The sequence below is a fragment of the Schistocerca americana genome, chromosome 4, assembly GCF_021461395.2.
Source record: "Schistocerca americana isolate TAMUIC-IGC-003095 chromosome 4, iqSchAmer2.1, whole genome shotgun sequence".
Lineage (NCBI taxonomy): Eukaryota > Metazoa > Arthropoda > Insecta > Orthoptera > Acrididae > Schistocerca > Schistocerca americana.
Window position 1 is genome coordinate 714,996,495 of NC_060122.1, and position 17,671 is coordinate 715,014,165.

General features: G+C 39.6%; 1 protein-coding gene across 5 annotated transcripts in view; it reads left to right on the forward strand.

Moving 5' to 3' along the window:
- LOC124614045 (juvenile hormone esterase-like) overlaps positions 1 to 17,671 on the forward strand; it is a 496,653-nt gene that overhangs the window by 350,603 nt on the left and 128,379 nt on the right. For all 5 annotated transcript variants that reach the window (XR_006979685.1, XM_047142877.1, XM_047142878.1 and 2 more), the window contains one exon: positions 7,622 to 7,772. Coding sequence is in view for 4 of the 5 variants with exons in the window: in XM_047142877.1 (XP_046998833.1) it covers positions 7,622 to 7,772 (151 nt within the window). In the remaining variant the exon portion in view is untranslated. The remainder of the gene's footprint in view (positions 1 to 7,621; positions 7,773 to 17,671) is intronic.

Genomic DNA, 17,671 nt, shown 5'->3' on the forward strand with positions numbered 1-17,671 from the left:
CACCTGAACTGTAAAACTTTAATTTCTATATTTGGTTCAAGTACATTCTAGAAGTATCCACAAATGTCAAGAATCATTGTACTGGAATGTTCTGTAGCTGTATATATACACTGTATTTGTTCTGGCCGGAGGCAGTTCGCTCCGTGCTCTTGTATGTACAAGTGCTGAATAAACCTTTGTTAAGTGAAGTTAGTGTTCATCATTCATCTAATTACACCTTTTTCTACATGACATTGTTCTGGTCAAGACGATGGGCATTGGGGCTTGTGATAGGGCACATTATCGATGACACAGTGGCTCCCATCAGGCCACGACAGAGCCGCCATTTACGTGGCGAGAAACCCAAGTTCGAGCCATATTCAGCAGATCGCAATCTATCTGAAACAGAAGAAGAAGAAGAGGATGTTATGATGACAGCCACTGTGTGCCACCACATGAGACATCCTTCCGGGTTCTCTGGTGACGATGGCCCAGATCCAAACAAGTGGCTGAAAGTACATGAGCGTATAGCCAAATTTAACAAATGAGATGACACTGTGTGTTTGGCTAGCGTATTTTTTTACTTGGATGGCACTGCCGAGCAATGGTATGAGAACAACGAGGAGAAGTTCACAAAATGGGAAGTATTCCAGGTGGAACTGTACAAGTATTTCGGCGATACACAATGACAGAAGAGCCAGGCTGAAGATAAATTAAAGTGCAGGGCACAGCATCCAGGAGAAACTACAGCATCCTACATTCAAGACGTCTTGGAGCTGTGTAAAATAGTGGATCCTAGAATGAAGGAGGAAGATAAGGTTGCATATCTCATGAAGCATGTTGCTGAGGACATGTATCAAGCCCTACTCCTGAAGGAGGTAGTGAGAGAGGAAGTTCAGAAGGCACTTGGATTGCACGGTGAGCAAAAAACCGAGATGCTTCAAGAGGTCATAAGGGAGGAAGTGGAACAGACATTGAACCCAATCTCTCGTCCTTCATTTTCCTTTAAAATGGTGAAAAAGTTGAGACCCAGGCAAAGTTACATTCCTACAATGCCACATGAGGAACCTGTTTGGGCACCAGGTAAGATGGACGTCTGGAGGACCCAGGAAACCAACCAGTATGTTTCCACTGCGGATGACTGGTACATGTGGTGCACTATTGCCAAGAAAGGCAGTGGGTATTTGATGATGCTTGCACCAGAAGACAGCAGACCAATCTTTTCTGACGTCAACTCCAACTCCAAGAAGATGTGGGTGCAGGATGATGTAGGTCACCATCACCACAAGGTAGCCACTGGAGAGGACGCTCCCCAACATGCTGATCAAGGTCTCCATCGCTGTTTTGAAGCTCCAGCCGATCACCTAGCCACCGCAACCTGGAAAACTAAAGGGTGCAACCTTCCTTGGAGTTGAGGCCGCCGAAGAGAAAAATCCTCCGCTCTCAATCACTACAAAAATGATAGGAAATTATGTCGATATCCTCATGGATGGCCCACCAGCCCAAGCTCTTGTGGACTCTCGAGCATCATATTCAGTCATTTCAGAGAAGTAGTGTCGCCAGTTGCAGAAAACCATATTCATTGACAACAAAACATCTCTGCTGAAGGTGGCTAATGGAAAATATGTAAAACCTACAGGAAGATGTGTCATTTGTGTGGGTATAAGTGGCCATATACAGACTGTAGAATTTATCATCTTACAAGTGTGTAGTCATGATGTCTTCCTCAGATGGGAGTTTTTGAAAGCTTCTCATGCAATTATAGATTGTGGTCACTCAAAGATTATGCTAGACAAAATGAGATACTGTGGGCAGGAAGATGCACATCCGAGTGTGTGGAGACTATGTGTGCTAGATGAAGTGATCATTCCTGCAGTCAGTGCTAGCAAGGTGACTGTCAAGTGTCATGCCATGCATCAACCCACGGATCTTGTAGTGGAATGTAAGAGAAGCATACCACTGAAGAATAACTTGGTCATCACAGCCTCTGTCATCTCATTCAAGAATGGATTTGGTGAACTGTGGATAGTTAATTGTTGCTGAGAACCGCGGATCCTTCCAAGATGCATGTGATAGCAAGTGCTGAGCTGTTAATTCCAGAACAGCTGAGCATCATAGAAACCTCCCATGCCGGGTCTGTGGGCGAAATTAACTACCACTGTGAGACAAGATCTTCTAACTTGACTATCACTAGATCTCACTAAGGAACAACAGAAGAAGCTACTTGCCATTCTTCAAAAGTTCTCTGAATGCTTCAATCCACAGGTAAAGAGTAAATTGGACAAATCGACGGTGAAGCACCGGATTAGCACTGGAGATCATCAACCAATAAGCCAGAGAGCATACCATGTATCAGCAACAGAACATCGAATAATTCATGAAGAGGTAGAGAATATGATGAAGAATGACATCATTCAGACTTCGCAGAGCCCGTGGTCGGGAAGAAAGATGGTAGTTGGTGCTTTTGTGTTGATTACAGGAAGCTTAATAAGATAACTGAAAGGACGTTTACCATCTTCCACGGATTGATGATACACTAGATTGTCTGAAGGGGGCTAAGTTTTTCTCAACCACTGACATGTACTTGGGATACTGACAAATCGAAGTAGATGAGGCTGATCGTGAGAAAACTGCATTCATCACCCTTGAGGGCCTATCTGAGTTTAAGGTAATGCTGTTTGGTTTGTGTAATGCATCAGAAACTTTTGAATGGTTGATTGATAATCTTCACATCACCTGAAGTGGATGATGTGTTTTTGTTATTTAGATGACATTATAGTGTTCTCAGAGACCTTTGATGAACACATAAAAAAACTGAGGGCCATTCTTAAGAGTCTCCAACAAGGCGGACTGAAACTTAATCCAAAAAAGTGTCTCTTTGGAGCAAAAGAGATCAAAATACTTGGACACCTTGTGTCAAACGAAGGTGTGTGGCCAGACCCAGAGAAGGTGAGGTCTATAATGGAATTGCCAATTCCTAAAAGTAGTAGAGATGTGAGAAGCTTCCTCAGATTATGTTCTTATTACTGTTGTTTTATCAAAGACTTTTGTGTCAAAGCCAGGCCACACCAAGTGTTGTTAAAAGCCGATGCTAAATTTATCTGGGGTGGTGGTCAACAAGATACTTTTGATGTGCTGCAAAAAGCTCTGACGATTGACCCTGTACTTGGCCTGTATGATGAGAGAGCACCTACAGAACTACACACAGAGGCCAGTGGGTATGGGATTGGTGCTGTTCTGGTGCAAATTTCAGATGGAAAAGAGAAGGTTATATATAGCCTTTGCTTCTAGGACACTTACAAAAGCCGAGAGAAAAGACTCAACTACAGAAAGAGAATGTCTTGCTGTTATCTGGGCCACATGCAAATTTCAATGTATCTCTATGGAAGGCCATTCACTGTTGTTACAGACCATCATTCACTTTGTTGGTTGACAGGTCTTAAGGATCCAACAGGACGACTCTCCAGGTGAGCACTATGTCTTCAAGAGTGTTACATTACCACAGTGTACAAAAGTGGAAGAAAACACCATGATGCCGACTGTCTCACAAGAAACCCTGTGCAAGACCATCAAGACTTTGATGAAGATAGTGACTGGCTTGATGCACTCCAGGATCTCTCTGCTGAGCAGAAGGATGCCAAGATATCTCAAATTATGCTTGCCTTAAATCGGTCAGAGAATGTGAAAGGACAATTTAAGGTAGTTAATGGATTACTTTGCAAGAAAAACTTTGATTCATTTGGAAATAGGTGGCTAAACACATGCGATTAGATGTTCTACAGAAATTCCATGACACAAGAAAGGCAGTTCCTCAGAAACCACCTGGCCAACTCATACCAATTCCACCAGCCAAAACGCCTTTCCAGCATGTTGGGATTGACCTCCTTGTATGATTTCCAATGTATGCTAGTGGCAATAGATGGATTATTGTTTGCACTGATTATCTGACACACTATACCATTACAAAAGCCATTTAGACAGACCTTCGATGCAACATTACTCATCACATGATCACTGCCTACCATCTGCAAACTAATGGGCTTACTGAATGCGTTAATAAGACCTTGGCCGACATGCTATCAATGTTGAGCAGAGCAAATGGGATGAAATGTTATCTTTCGTGACGTTTGCCTACAAAACCGCCAAACAAGACACCACAGGATTTATGCCATTTTTCCTGGTGCATTGGCGTGAGGCGACTATGACAATGAACATTGTATTTCCATTACATCCTGATGACATGGACGATGACTACATTGGCCAGGTATTAACCAGAGCTGAGGAAGCTTGGCAGTTATCTCGATTCTGCATGCTGCAGACTCAAGAAAACAATCGCTGAAGGTATGATGTGAGCCACAGTCCTGTTGTCTACCAGCACAGTAACCTCATCTGGATCTTCACTCATGTTTGGAAGGTTGGTCTCTCTGAGAAGCTCCCCAGGCACTACTTTGGACCTTATAAGGTTGTAAGACAGTTGTCTGATGTTACTTATGAAGATGAAGATTTCGACCATGACATAAGACGACAAAAGATCAGGGATACAGTCCACGTCCTTCAAATGAAGCCCTATAAGGATCCTGCAACCCAGGATAAATTTGAAGGTCCTGCAACAGGCAAAAGCAGAAAGGTGATGAAGAGCATAGCGGCAAAGGAAGTTCTAAGAAGATCACTTCTGGGCAAACATCAGTCATCGGGAGTCGGAGTATGCAGGACTGATAACTCGTTCCTGGACTAGGAGGACGTAACACTGAGAGGCTTTTCTCTTAAGGAGGGAGCGATGTCAGAGAAGAATCTGAGTAACACAATCACCATTGTGTAGTGGTTATGATACTAGACTGTTGCATGGAGGGTTGTGAGATCAAAATTCATCTGAAGTGTAAAATTTTAATTTCTATATTCGGTTCGAGTACATTCTAGAAGTATCTACAAATGTCAAGAATCATTGTACTGGAATGTTCTGTAACTGTATATATACTGTATGTGTTCTGGCTGGAGGCAGTTTGCTCCACACTCTTGTATGTGCAAGTGCTGAATAAATCTTCATTAAGTGAAGTTAGTGTTCGACATTCATCCGATCACACCTTATTCTACATGACAATATACACAGATCACAAACCACTGATCTAAACATTCAAGAAGAATGGTGTCAACTGCTTCTCCCCTCCAGTCCAACCAAGTGGAGTTTACAAGCCAATTAGTATGGACTTAAGGCACGGTTCTGGCATCCCTATTGACTTTTCAGAACTGGAATGTGCACCAGATGACCAAGAGCACCAAATATTTGTTGATGATGCCACATCATCAATTCAGCTCCAACTCATTGAAGTTCCAGGATAAGGTGCCTGACTTTGTTGTGATGTCTTTCAAGGAAGACCTCTCCTTTTTCTCCCGCCAGTTTTCTGATGACAAACCTTAAACAGTGTTCACAGTCTAAGTCATCCTGGAGCACCTTATGCCTCATGTCACAGTGCTTTGTTTGACCATGTATGGAGGAGGATTACTGAAAGTGGATGCAGACATGCCTTCAATTCCAGCATTGCAAAGTGTCCCATCATGTGCATGCAACAGTGGGTAACTGTCCTCTCATTTTGCTCCTGTATCTGATGATGTTTTGGGACTGCATTCCCCATCAAACAGCCAGTGATATCTCCCTACAATGATCAACCATTTTTCATGCTGGCCAGAGGCAACACCATGGACAATATCACTGCAGAAATCTTAGCTTCTGCCTTCACATCAACTTGGCTAGTTAGGTTTGGCCGCCCACTCCTCATAACTACTGATTCAGACAGGCAATTTGAAGTGGAACTGTTCAGCCAGATATCTAGATTCTGTGGGTATGTACATCACAAAACTACCAACTACTATCTTGCTAGTAATGGCATTGTTGAGAGATGGCATTGTTCCCTCAAGGCCCTTATGCGTCATGGTACAGTCTGGACTTCTGCTCTTCTGATCATTCTCCTAGTCCTAAGAATGGTGTATAAGCAAATTTACACTCCTCAGCTTTGGAATTAGTCTGTGGTGAGCCACTGCATCTTCCTGAGGAAGATCACTACAGTTACCAACCCAAAATAAGTTGGAATTTCTTCATTAATTTATGGACCACATTGTACATATACAACCCTCCACAGCCTCCAGACACAGTACCTCAACAACTTACATGTCCTGTGACTTGGAAAGCTGGATGCACATGATGCATTGAATGGACAGGACTAAGCCCATGCTGCAACCGCCAAACACTGTCCCGTGTCATGTCCTGTGACAAAGCATCCAGGCTTTAGACACTGTGGTAAATGGCAAACCCATGGCTGTTGCCATTAATAGTGTCAAACCAGCATACATGTTCAAAGAAGAGCCACTGCCTGCAGCACAGAGACTGCAGCTTCCTTTAGTACTGGCACCACAAACTCTACTGCATGAGCAATGACCTTCCAACAAAATCTCTTGACTCACTCCTGCCTTCATGTACACTTCCCAGTCCAGTTCCATTATTGACACTGCTTCCACCATGGGGGAAGATTTAGCATCTCCTATGATGTTTGCACCAACCAGCAATGTTATCATGTTCAATGGTGCATTGTTGTGTGCGTGTGTGGTCTATGTTAGCAAAAGAGTCATATCTGTCAAACAGTTCTGTTGCCAACCACCAGGGGTGCTGTGTTTCATAATATGTATTATATTGTTTTGTCCTGTTTATTCTTTGACATGTGAATTTGTTTATGACTTTGTTTGTTCTATAATTTCCTGTTTTACCTCTTCCTGAGTTATACCAACATTCAGAATGTTTCACCTGCAAGTTAAACGCTCAGATTTGTATTCAAGTTATGGAGTAACCACATGTCCAGTCTGTTCAGCAGACACTGTTACCAAAATAAAGCATTTTGTTCAATGAAACATCCAGAGTTAGTTTGTTCATGCCAAGCAAAGTTCAGTTAGCTTAAATCATTATTTAATCTTAAAGAAGGTTTCTCATTTTATGAATCTTTTTTTTTGCATTTTATCCATTCCTCCAAAAAATTGATAATATGCCACATAATGGTGTCTTAAAATAATCTGTTCATCAGTTATATTGCAGTATATTTCATAGACTGAAATGAATAGAGCACTTATGGCATTTTCTATACATTCAATGACTACGTCATTAGATTCTTATGATTTCATGTGTGTATTTATAGTATCTGTTTTCTTTGGATTTATTATCAAGCAGTTTGTATGAAACTGATTTGTAATATAGTTAAACACTGCTGGATGATGCTTTTTAAGAACTTCCTTCTACTTACTCTAATTCTCTTGATTGACAGCATTATTTATATAAAAATCAATGTGCTGCATCACACATATTGGATGAAAACATTGTGTATGATTCATATACACTTCTGTTTATATTTTGTTGGCTAAATAATATTTTATTTTCCTTAGGCAGTTAGCCAAGAAATCTTAAAATCGGCAAGGGGAAAAAAATATGTCTATTTATTTACTTTTTACATTTTACTCCCCTCATTGTGACAATATAAATTGGCATGCTTAATGATTTTCTTTGCAATTACTCTTATATTTAAAAGGAAATTCTTCAAATATTTCAAACCATACTTATTCAATATCTTATTTGTACATTTCTTAGTTTTTCTTCTGTTGACAGCTCTACAGTGATCGTGGTTTCTTCCATGGACTGGAGAGAACTGCAGTATACCACAGGCTAGCAGGACATATACATCTGTTCATCTATAGCTTTGAGTATCAAGGTTCACAGAGCTACACACCAATCTTTGCAAAAACCAATATAAGATATGGTAAGATATCTACATTCAGCAGTTAAATAATTTACTACATAAGCTATCTTTCCTAAAATGAAATAACACTTTCTTCTTATGTTACTATACTTCCATTGCCCCTTATAAGTCTTAAGTGTGAATTATATTATTTTAGTAATTTCTTTGATTTTTTATTCATTGGGGTCTGTAGTTTCCTCATGAATTATTACCTTCAGAAATGTTGAATAATTTAATTAATAGAAGAGAAGATATGTAGTTTGTTAGCTATAAGCTATTGGCACACCATAACATACTACTCATGTTTCCCCAGTCTAAATTTAATGTAATGAAATTGATGGAAAAACTAATATTTTTAAAAGTTCTGCCACTTTGTCAGTTACATAGTATAGGTGCTGTTTGTATCCTAATGCTAGTTTCATATTTACATAACACATTGTTATTCACAAAATACTAGAAATTATCTACACAACAGATTACTCTGACATTTTTCTACCTGTCATACATCCAACAGAAATCTGTAATCATTGTTTTAAAAATGTGTAGCAATTCCCAGGACTTTGCTTTACATCTGACAGAAGTGACTCAGTGTAAGTGACTATTACTTATCACCATCAACTGCTGGATTCAGGGCTCCTGTGGATTGTTGATTTTTCTGTACATCAAGGTTTTCAGGTACATTAGATTAGATTAGATGTGTGATTCACTTTGTCATCTGAGTCACATTGTCATCATCTGATTCACATTGTATTTGTGACCATTACAACCAGTAGTTTAGTAGTCAGTATACTGTGACGTACCCAAGCAAGATGAGAGCATCCAGTAGTGGTGTGCCAGCAGTTTAGGTTAGTACACAGCATTTTATTTAGTTCAGTGCCCCTTTCTTATGCTCTGAGCTCACATATTTATTTCCTGCAGTAGTTCTTGTGTGGGCTGAGCCTCTAGCGAAAAGTCACTGCTGATACATCTGTATTCAGCAGTGAAATGTGAAATTTATTACTGTTTTAAGAGGTTGCAGATCTTTCAGTCATAGTGTTTAGTGAGAAATCTGCAGTCTAGATTTAAGTGTTTGTTTATTCTTCTTGTTTGTATTTGTGTATTTTTTGCACAGTTTGACATGAATAGGGACAGTACTTGTTGTGTTCATAAATAACTCCTTGTCTCTGAACATGACAAACTGTCTACAAATAGCTGGAAGCTGCATTGACCTTGGTCAGCAGGCTTCAGGTCAAGGCACAAAGTAGCGATGACATCAGGTTGCCACGGACAACCTCTTCAACACCTTTTGTCCATTGGATTCCTCCGGCAACCCCATTGTCATAACATCTGATTTGCAACTTCTGACTGGTCTGTCTTCACATGAGGATAAATGATGGGCAGTGGTAGGTTTGTATGTCTCTGGGTGGAAGGAGAAAGTGGGAACAGGCCACATGGCTGCCTCTTTACACCTTAAAAACAAGTATGAGGTGCTACCCAGTTTGAAAACCCTTCTGAGACAGCACAGGATGCTTCTCCTGTTGGTCAAGTGGCTGATTTTCCTGCTTAGTTTATAAAAGTCCAGAGGGCAAGAATGCTAGTCATTCGGAGCTCCAGTGTTAGGTGGGTTATGGGGTCCCTCAGGATAATAGTGGGCAGGTCAGGAAAGAATGCCAATGTGCACTCTACATCTACATAAGTACTTAGCAAGCCACTTGGTTGTATGTGGCAGAGGGTACTTCTGGTATCACTATCTGATCCCCTCCTTTCCTGTTCCACTCGTAAATGGTGCATGGGAAGAATGATTGTGAGTAAGTTAGGTATTAGCTCTAATTTCTCAGATTTTCTCACCATGATCAATTTGCAAGATGTGTATAGGTGGAAGTAATATGTTGTTTTACTCGGTATATCTGCTGGGGGGGATCTCATTTGAGATATGGAGGTAGTTTTGCTGGTGGATATTAAGCAAGCTGGGTGCAACTGGCTACAAATTGTGGCTCAAGTTGGCACAAATGATGCACACCACTTAGTTTTAAGGCCATCCACAGTTACTTTCAGCAGGGCTGATTTGGAGAAGGCTGTGGGTTATGCTTGGTATTTGTAACATCCTCCTCAGAGTTGATCACAGTCCTCTACTTTGGAGCAGGGTGGGTGCAACTGGCTGCAAATCGTGTCTCAAGTTGGCACAAATGATGCACACCACTTAGATTTAAGGCCATCCATAGTTACTTTCAGCAGGGCTGATTTGGAGAAGGCTATGGGTTATGCTTGCTATTTGTATCATTCTCCTCAGAGTTGATCACAGTTCTCTGCTGTGGAGCAGAGTGGAAGTTCTAAACCAGAGGCTCAGACAATTCTGCAGTAGTATCAGATGTGAATTTTTCGACCTCCTCTCTCAGGTGAAAAATTGTAGAGTCCTTCTTAATGGGTCAGGCATACACTACATGCTACAGGAATTCTCAACTACAGTAGCTGGCACATGGAGACTTTTTGTTTATTTTAGAGGACCCCACCTCCTTTCCCACTCTGGATCAGAGGTGAACTGCATGCCAAAAGTGAAGAAACATTAACCACATTATTCTCTGAGAATGCTCATTCTTGCAGATGAGGAATAGAAAAGGTTAAAACAGTATTAGTAAACTGCAGGAGCATCCATGGTAAGATTGCAGAATTAGAATGACTTATTAAATGTAATGACTCCTATGTAGTGTTAGGAGAAGAATGTTGGTTGTAACTGGAAGTTAATAGCAATGAAATCCTAAATTCAGATTTGAATATTTGTTGTAAGGAAAGGTTAGATGCCAAAGGTGGTGGCATATTTATTGCAATAAATAATTTGATAATATCTGCTGCAGTTATGGACATGAATGTGAGTTGATCTGGGTGTAGTTAAGCATAAAAGGTGGGTAAAAAATGGCAATCAGATGTTTTTATTAGACAGCCTGCATCAGGAGCTGTAGGCATAGAGCACTTCTCAGAGAACTTGAAGAATTTTGTGGATAAGTTTGGACTTCATCTTTGCAAGTATAGAATGGAAGAGTGATGTGATCAAAACTAGTGCCAGAGACAGAGATTCGTGTGACATTATTCTGGATGCCTTGTTCAAAAACTATTCAGCAGATATTTAGAGAACCAACTAATTAAGGTCACATCTGAGACCCTCTAGCAAGAAACAGACCTAAACTTTTCAAATCAGTTAATGTAGAGGAGGGTATCAATGATCATAAGATGGTAATAGCACCTATGATTATGGGTATTATGAAGAATGTTAAGAGAGATTGGAAAATGTTTTTGCTTAGCAAGAGTGATGGGATACAAATTGCATAGTATCTGAGTATTCAGTATCAAATATTCAGTGATGAGGGCAAAGATGTAGAGTGCAAATGGAAAAAAATTAAAAGCATTGTTCAACATGCCATAGACAAGTACATTCCTAGCAAGATCTTAAGGGATGGAAAAGACCCACCATGGTTTAATAACCAGGTCAGAGAAGAATTGCTATGTAAACAAAGAGAGCTTCATCATAGATTCAAGAGAAGTAAAGACCTAGCTAAAAACAAAAGCACAACAAAGTGAGAATAAACTTAAAGAGAGCAGTGATAGAAGTATTCAGTGAGTTCGAAAGTAAAATTTTGCCAACCAAACTGAGCAAAACCCTATCAGGTTTTGGTTCCACACAAAATTCAGAAGCTGATTTAAATCAACTGTTGAGTCACTCAAGGACCCTACTGCCACTGAAACAGAAGAACACACAGAGAAGGCCAGAATACTGAAATTGGTCTTCTGAAAATTGTTTCAGTGTAGATCATAATATGGTCCCTTATTTCAGTCATCATAAAAAAATCTAAATGGCAGGCATTGAGACAAGTAGTCACAGTATAGAAACACAACTACAGTTGCTTAGTAGTGGAAAGGCATCAGGACCAGATGACACATGTTTAAGATTCTACAGAGATTATGGGCGGAAACTTGCTCTCCTATAAGTAGCAATTTATTGTAGGTTACTGGTGCAATGAAAAGTATCTAGAAACTAAAGAAAAGCATAGCTCATTATTTTTTTGTCAAGAAGGGTCATATGATAGATGCTCATAATTATAGGCCTCTATTGTTGACATCAATATGTTGTAGACAACGGAATATGTTTTATGATCACATATTATGAAGTTTTTGGAGAATGAAAATCTCTTCCATAAAAATTGACATAGATTCCTCAAACTGAAATTGTAGTGGATCTAACCTAATGCTGCTTATCTCATAGGCTTCTGGGTATCAGTCTTCAATCCATAGATGAAACGAAGTTGTAACAGCCTTAATGGCTATTGGAAGGTGTACAAAACTCAACAATTCTAGATTCGCTGATTGTCACTTCTGTTTCTCTGTAGCAGACTTTATTGAGTCAATTACCAGTTTGTTGTTGTTGTTGTGGTCTTCAGTCCTGAGACTGGTTTGATGCAGCTCTCCATGCTACTCTATCCTGTGCTAGCTTCTTCATCTCCCAGTACCTACTGCAATCTACATCCTTCTGAATCTGCTTAGTGTATTCATCTCTTGGTCTCCTTCTATGATTTTTACCCTCCACGCTGCCCTCCAATGTTAAATTTGTGATCCCCTGGTGCCTCAGAACATGTCCTACCAACCGGTCCCTTCTTCTTGTCAAGTTGTGCCACAAACTCCTCTTCTCCCCAATTCTATTCAATACCTCCTCATTAGTTATGTGATCTACCCATCTAATCTTCAGCATTCTTCTGTACCACCACATTTCAAAAGCTTCTATTCTCTTCTTGTCCAGACTACTTTTCGTCCATGTTTCACTTCCATACATGGCTACACTCCATACAAATACTTTCAGAAACGACTTCCTGACACTTAAATCTATACTCGATGTCAACAAATTTCTCTTCTTCAGAAACGCTTTCCTTGCCATTGTCAGTCTACATTTTATATCCTCTCTACTTTTGCCATCATCAGTTATTATGCTCCCCAAATAGCAAAACTCCTTTACTTTTTTAAGTGTCTCATTTCCTAATCTAATTCCCTCAGCATCACCAGTTTACCAGATATAAAATAAATAATTAGTGCACACATCAGGATAGACCATACAGTACCTAACAGACCCAGTCCAGTGTCAAAGTTAATTACTGACAGCTGGGGAAATGCTGGGGCCTTGCAAGTAACACTGGCCCAGATAGGTAGCAGCACTACTTATCTTGCTTTTGTACTATTTCTGCAGTTCACAAATCTGCCCCTGCAGCAGTGCTTGTTATGTGGTAGTGCTGTTAGTCAAGGAAGACTAGTAATGCTCCAACTTTCATCTGTTTGTCTGTTACAGAAGTCATTTTAATGTTTGTAAAGAGTTCTTGTTATTGCTTTATTTGTGTAGATTGAGGTATGAAACAAGAAATTCCTAATTCTTAATATTGATTCAAAATAAAGACAGTATTTCACAATGGAGTAACATTGGCTGATTGGAGTAACTTTGACTCTAACAGTTTTAGACTGAAGTTTTGTTTATTATGTTACATAGTAGGACTTATTTAAAAAATTGTCTGGGGTAGACTCAAATTGTGCTTCATTGCTGAAAAGTTACACTAGTTCTTTGCTGTGTACTGGTCAAATATTAACACTTATTTATAATCTTCAGAACTTCACAAATTTATTCTTCTCAGTTACACATGGCTGCAAATTCTCATTGCTAACAAAAATTTTCCTGCATTGCAAGTACACAACTATATATAAGAATCACTCACAACAGCCTCTCACCAACTAGTTGCACAGATCAACAAGAACAAAGATACCACAATAAGTCACAGTATAGCATTCTTATAAAATATTAATTTTTACATTTACACACACTGCAGGAAAAAATTAGTAAATCCTTTTGAAGGTTTCCAATTCACTCAGGATTTATTGTTGCAACAGTGCATATGGAGTACATGTAATGATTACATTTAGAGATAAATAGCACAAGCAGTTCCAAGGTACAAGGCATTAACTCATGCTGAAACACCCATGTTAGTACTTGGCGTAGCCTACGTGTCTCTGGGATCCAGTCAATTGAACAGACGGTGAATACTGTTCTGGGATATTTCATGCCCTGCCTGTTTGACCTGTTCATATAGTTCTGTAAAAATTGTTGGCTGACAAGTCACTCAAGTCACTTCTCATCTGATCATATCCCACATGCGCTCAATTGGAGACAAGTCTGGAGATTGTGCTGACCAGGGAAGTCACTGCACATCGTACAGAGAACATTGTGTTTTCACAGGCCATGTGTGGGTGACCGTTATCTTGTTGGAATAACACATCACCCTCCTGTTGCAAGAATGGTAAAATAATGGGGCTAACAACATTCTGGACCTACCAAGAACTGGTTAGCATCCTCTCCAGAAACACCAAAGGTGAATGAGAGTTGTAGCTTATCACATCCCAGGCCATTAAGGCCTTGGTTGAGGCCAATGTATTGTGGATGAATGCACTCTATGAGACAACACTCACCACCACTACATCATATGCATAAACGACCATCACTTGCATGCAAGCAGCATCTGCTTTCATCACTGAAGACCACCGCATGCCATTCCATCTTCCAAGTGATCCTCTGATGGCACCAGTCAAGCCATGCACATCTATGTTGTGGCATGAGTGGATCAGCTAGAGGTGTGTTTCCTCATAGTCCCACTGCTAATAACCTGTTTGCAACATTTCATGTTGAGACATCTGGGCTCGTAAGCCCCACTGTCTGTGCTGTGATAGCTGTATGATCTGACACTGCTCCTCTTAAAATAAGATGATCCTGGTGGGTGTCTGTGCTGTGTGGATGGCCAGAACCTCATTTACGAGTGAGAGATTGTTCAAGTGACCACTGGTACCAGCAACCTTGGTCATCTGATGCAGCATATCCAACCCGTGTGGCAAATCTCTGAAAGGGCCATACCACCATTCGGAAGGCCATTATTTGACCCCTTTCAAATTCACTTGGCCATATGCAGCACAACTGTGTCTCCACAGTATGGTTGCCTGCTTGCTTCACGTATTTCCACTACACTGAGCCCTCTGCTCTGGTAGCTATGCCACAATGCTGTCTGCTGGTGGATGATGTTGAAACTATTATCACTATCTCTACTAGTCCTCAGGTTGCATGCACTGTCATTGGATCAAAATTGTTATCTTTCCAGGTGTAGTAACTTTTTCCAGCAGTGTATATAATATAAATCTTTTACCACTGTTTTCAGAATAAGTTACAAAAATATCAGTAATGACAATAAATTCAAATACAATTTCAGTTTCAAATTAAACTGGAACTATGAAAAAAATATATTTTCAGAGAATAAATCTTATATAATTTATGTGTTGTTTTCTGTTGATAAAAGAATGTAAGATCATATTAGGTTGAGGAGGATTACCAGATTGGTTGCACCAATAATCACACCCATTTAGCAATAGTTCATTTATTAACCTTAACATATATAAGGATCACAAAGAACTGTCCTGAACATGGCGGAACAGCCAAAGATAATGCTTAAAGTCCAACATCATATCAATGTTGGTGTCGATTTCATCAGTGCCACAAGGTGTATTGCCAAAATTACCAGTACACTGAACTCTAAATGATACTTTGTGCAATATTTAATTGTGTTGTATATTTATCTGTATCATATTCCACAAGAAATGAAAAAAAAAATGCTCTCATCAGTTCTATTACAATAGCCCACAAAGAATTTTGTAAGCTGACAATATGAGCAAAATACAGCTAAAATAATGGAACTGCGCAATGCCCAGTTTCAAAAAAAATAGATCCAATTATATTTTTGAAAATTATTTTGTGAAAATTGGAATGTGCTTATTACGTATAGTGTTGTGCTCACAATAAGTGTTGCTTGGTAAAGGTTACCAGTATTGAACTGAATCATTGCCTTTTTGTTTTTTGTTTTTCACCTGGTTAAAGAAGTTACACATTTAACAAGTTTCATACCAAGAACACAGCAACATGATTATTAGTTTAAGCCATACAGGTATTTGCTTTGAAAATAGTGAAAAACTGAAGAAAATAATAAGTAAATTGGCATCGATAAATTTCTTTGCAAAAATATCACAATGTTTATATCACTAAAAAAAAAATAATAATAAATAAAAAAAGAAAAGAAAATGAAGTATGAAAGCAAAATAGTCCAAATTTTACAGCAATTAAGTGTACAAAAATTAAATGACTCTAATTACATGGCATTTTATAATAGCTTAATGCAAAACTAGTAAAATGATTATTATTCAGTTACTGTTGTTGTTGTTGTGGTCTTCAGTCCTGAGACTGGTTTGATGCAGTTCTCCATGCTACTCTATTCTGTGCAAGCTTCTTCATCTCCCAGTACTTACTGCAACCTACATCCTTCTGAATCTGCTTAGTGTATTCATCTCTTGGTCTCCCTCTATGATTTTTACCCTCCACGCTGCCCTCCAATGCTAAATTTGTGATCCCTTGATGCCTCAGAACATGTCCTGCCAACCGGTCCCTTCTTCTTAGCAAGTTGTGCCACAAACTCCTCTTCTCCCCAATTCTATTCAATACCTCCTCATTAGTTATGTGATCTACTCATCCAATCTTCAGCATTCTTCTGTACCACCACATTTCGAAAGCTTCTATTCTCTTCTTGTCCAAACTATTTATCGTCCATGTTTCACTTCCATACATAGCTACACTCCATACAAATACTTTCAGAAACGACTTCCTGACACTTAAATCTATACTCGATGTTAACAAATTTCTCTTCTTCAGAAACGCTTTCCTTGCCATTGCCAATCTACATTTTATATCCTCTCTACTTCGACCATCATCAGTTATTTTGCTCCCTAAATAGCAAAACTCCTATACTACTTTAAGTGTCTCATTTCCTAATCTAATTCCCTCAGCATCACCCGAGTTAACTCGCCTACAATCCATTATCCTCACTTTGCTTTTGTTGATGTTCATCTTATATTCTCCTTTCAAGACACTGTCCATTCTGTTCAACTGCTCTCCCAAGTCCTTTGCTGTCTCTGACAGAATTACAATGTCATCGGCAAACCTTAAAGTCTTTATTTCTTCTCCATGGATTTTAATTCCTACTCCAAACTTTTCTTTTGTTTCCTTTACTACCTGCTCAATATGCAGATTGAATAACATCAGGGATAGACTACAACCCTGTCTCACTCCCTTCCCAACCACTGCTTCCCTTTCATGTCCCTTGACTCTTATAACTACCATCTGGTTTCTGTACAAATTGTAAATAGCCTTTCACTACCTGTATTTTACCCCTGCCACCTTCAGAATTTTAAAGAGATTATTCCAGTCAGCATTGTCAAAAGCTTTCTCTAAGTCTACAAATGCTAGAAACGTAGGTTTCCCTTTCCTTACTCTATCTTCTAAGATAAGTCGTAGCATCAGTATTGCCTCATGTGTTCCAACATTTCTATGAATCCAAACTGATCTTTCACGAGGTCGGCTTCTACCAGTTTTTCCATTCATCTGTAAAGAATTCGCGTTAGTATTTTGCAGCTGTGACTTATTAAACTGATAGTTCGGTAATTTTCACATCTGTCAACACCTGCTTTCTTTGGGATTGGAATTATTATATTCTTCTTGACGTCTGAGGGTATTTTGCCTGTCTCATACATCTTGCTCACCAGATGGTAGAGTTTTGTCAGGCCTGGCTCTCCCAAGGCGCTCAATAGTTCCAATGGAATGTTGTCTACTCCCAGGGCCTTGTTTCGACTCAGGTCTTTCAGTGCTCTGTCAAACTCTTCATGCAGCATCGTATCTCCCATTTCATCTTCATCTACATCCTCTTTCATTTCCGTAATATTGTCCTCAAGTACATCCCCGTTGTATAGACCCTCTATATACTCCTTCCACTGTTCTGCTCTCCCTTCTTTGCTTAGAACTGGGTTTCCATCTGATCTCTTGATATTCA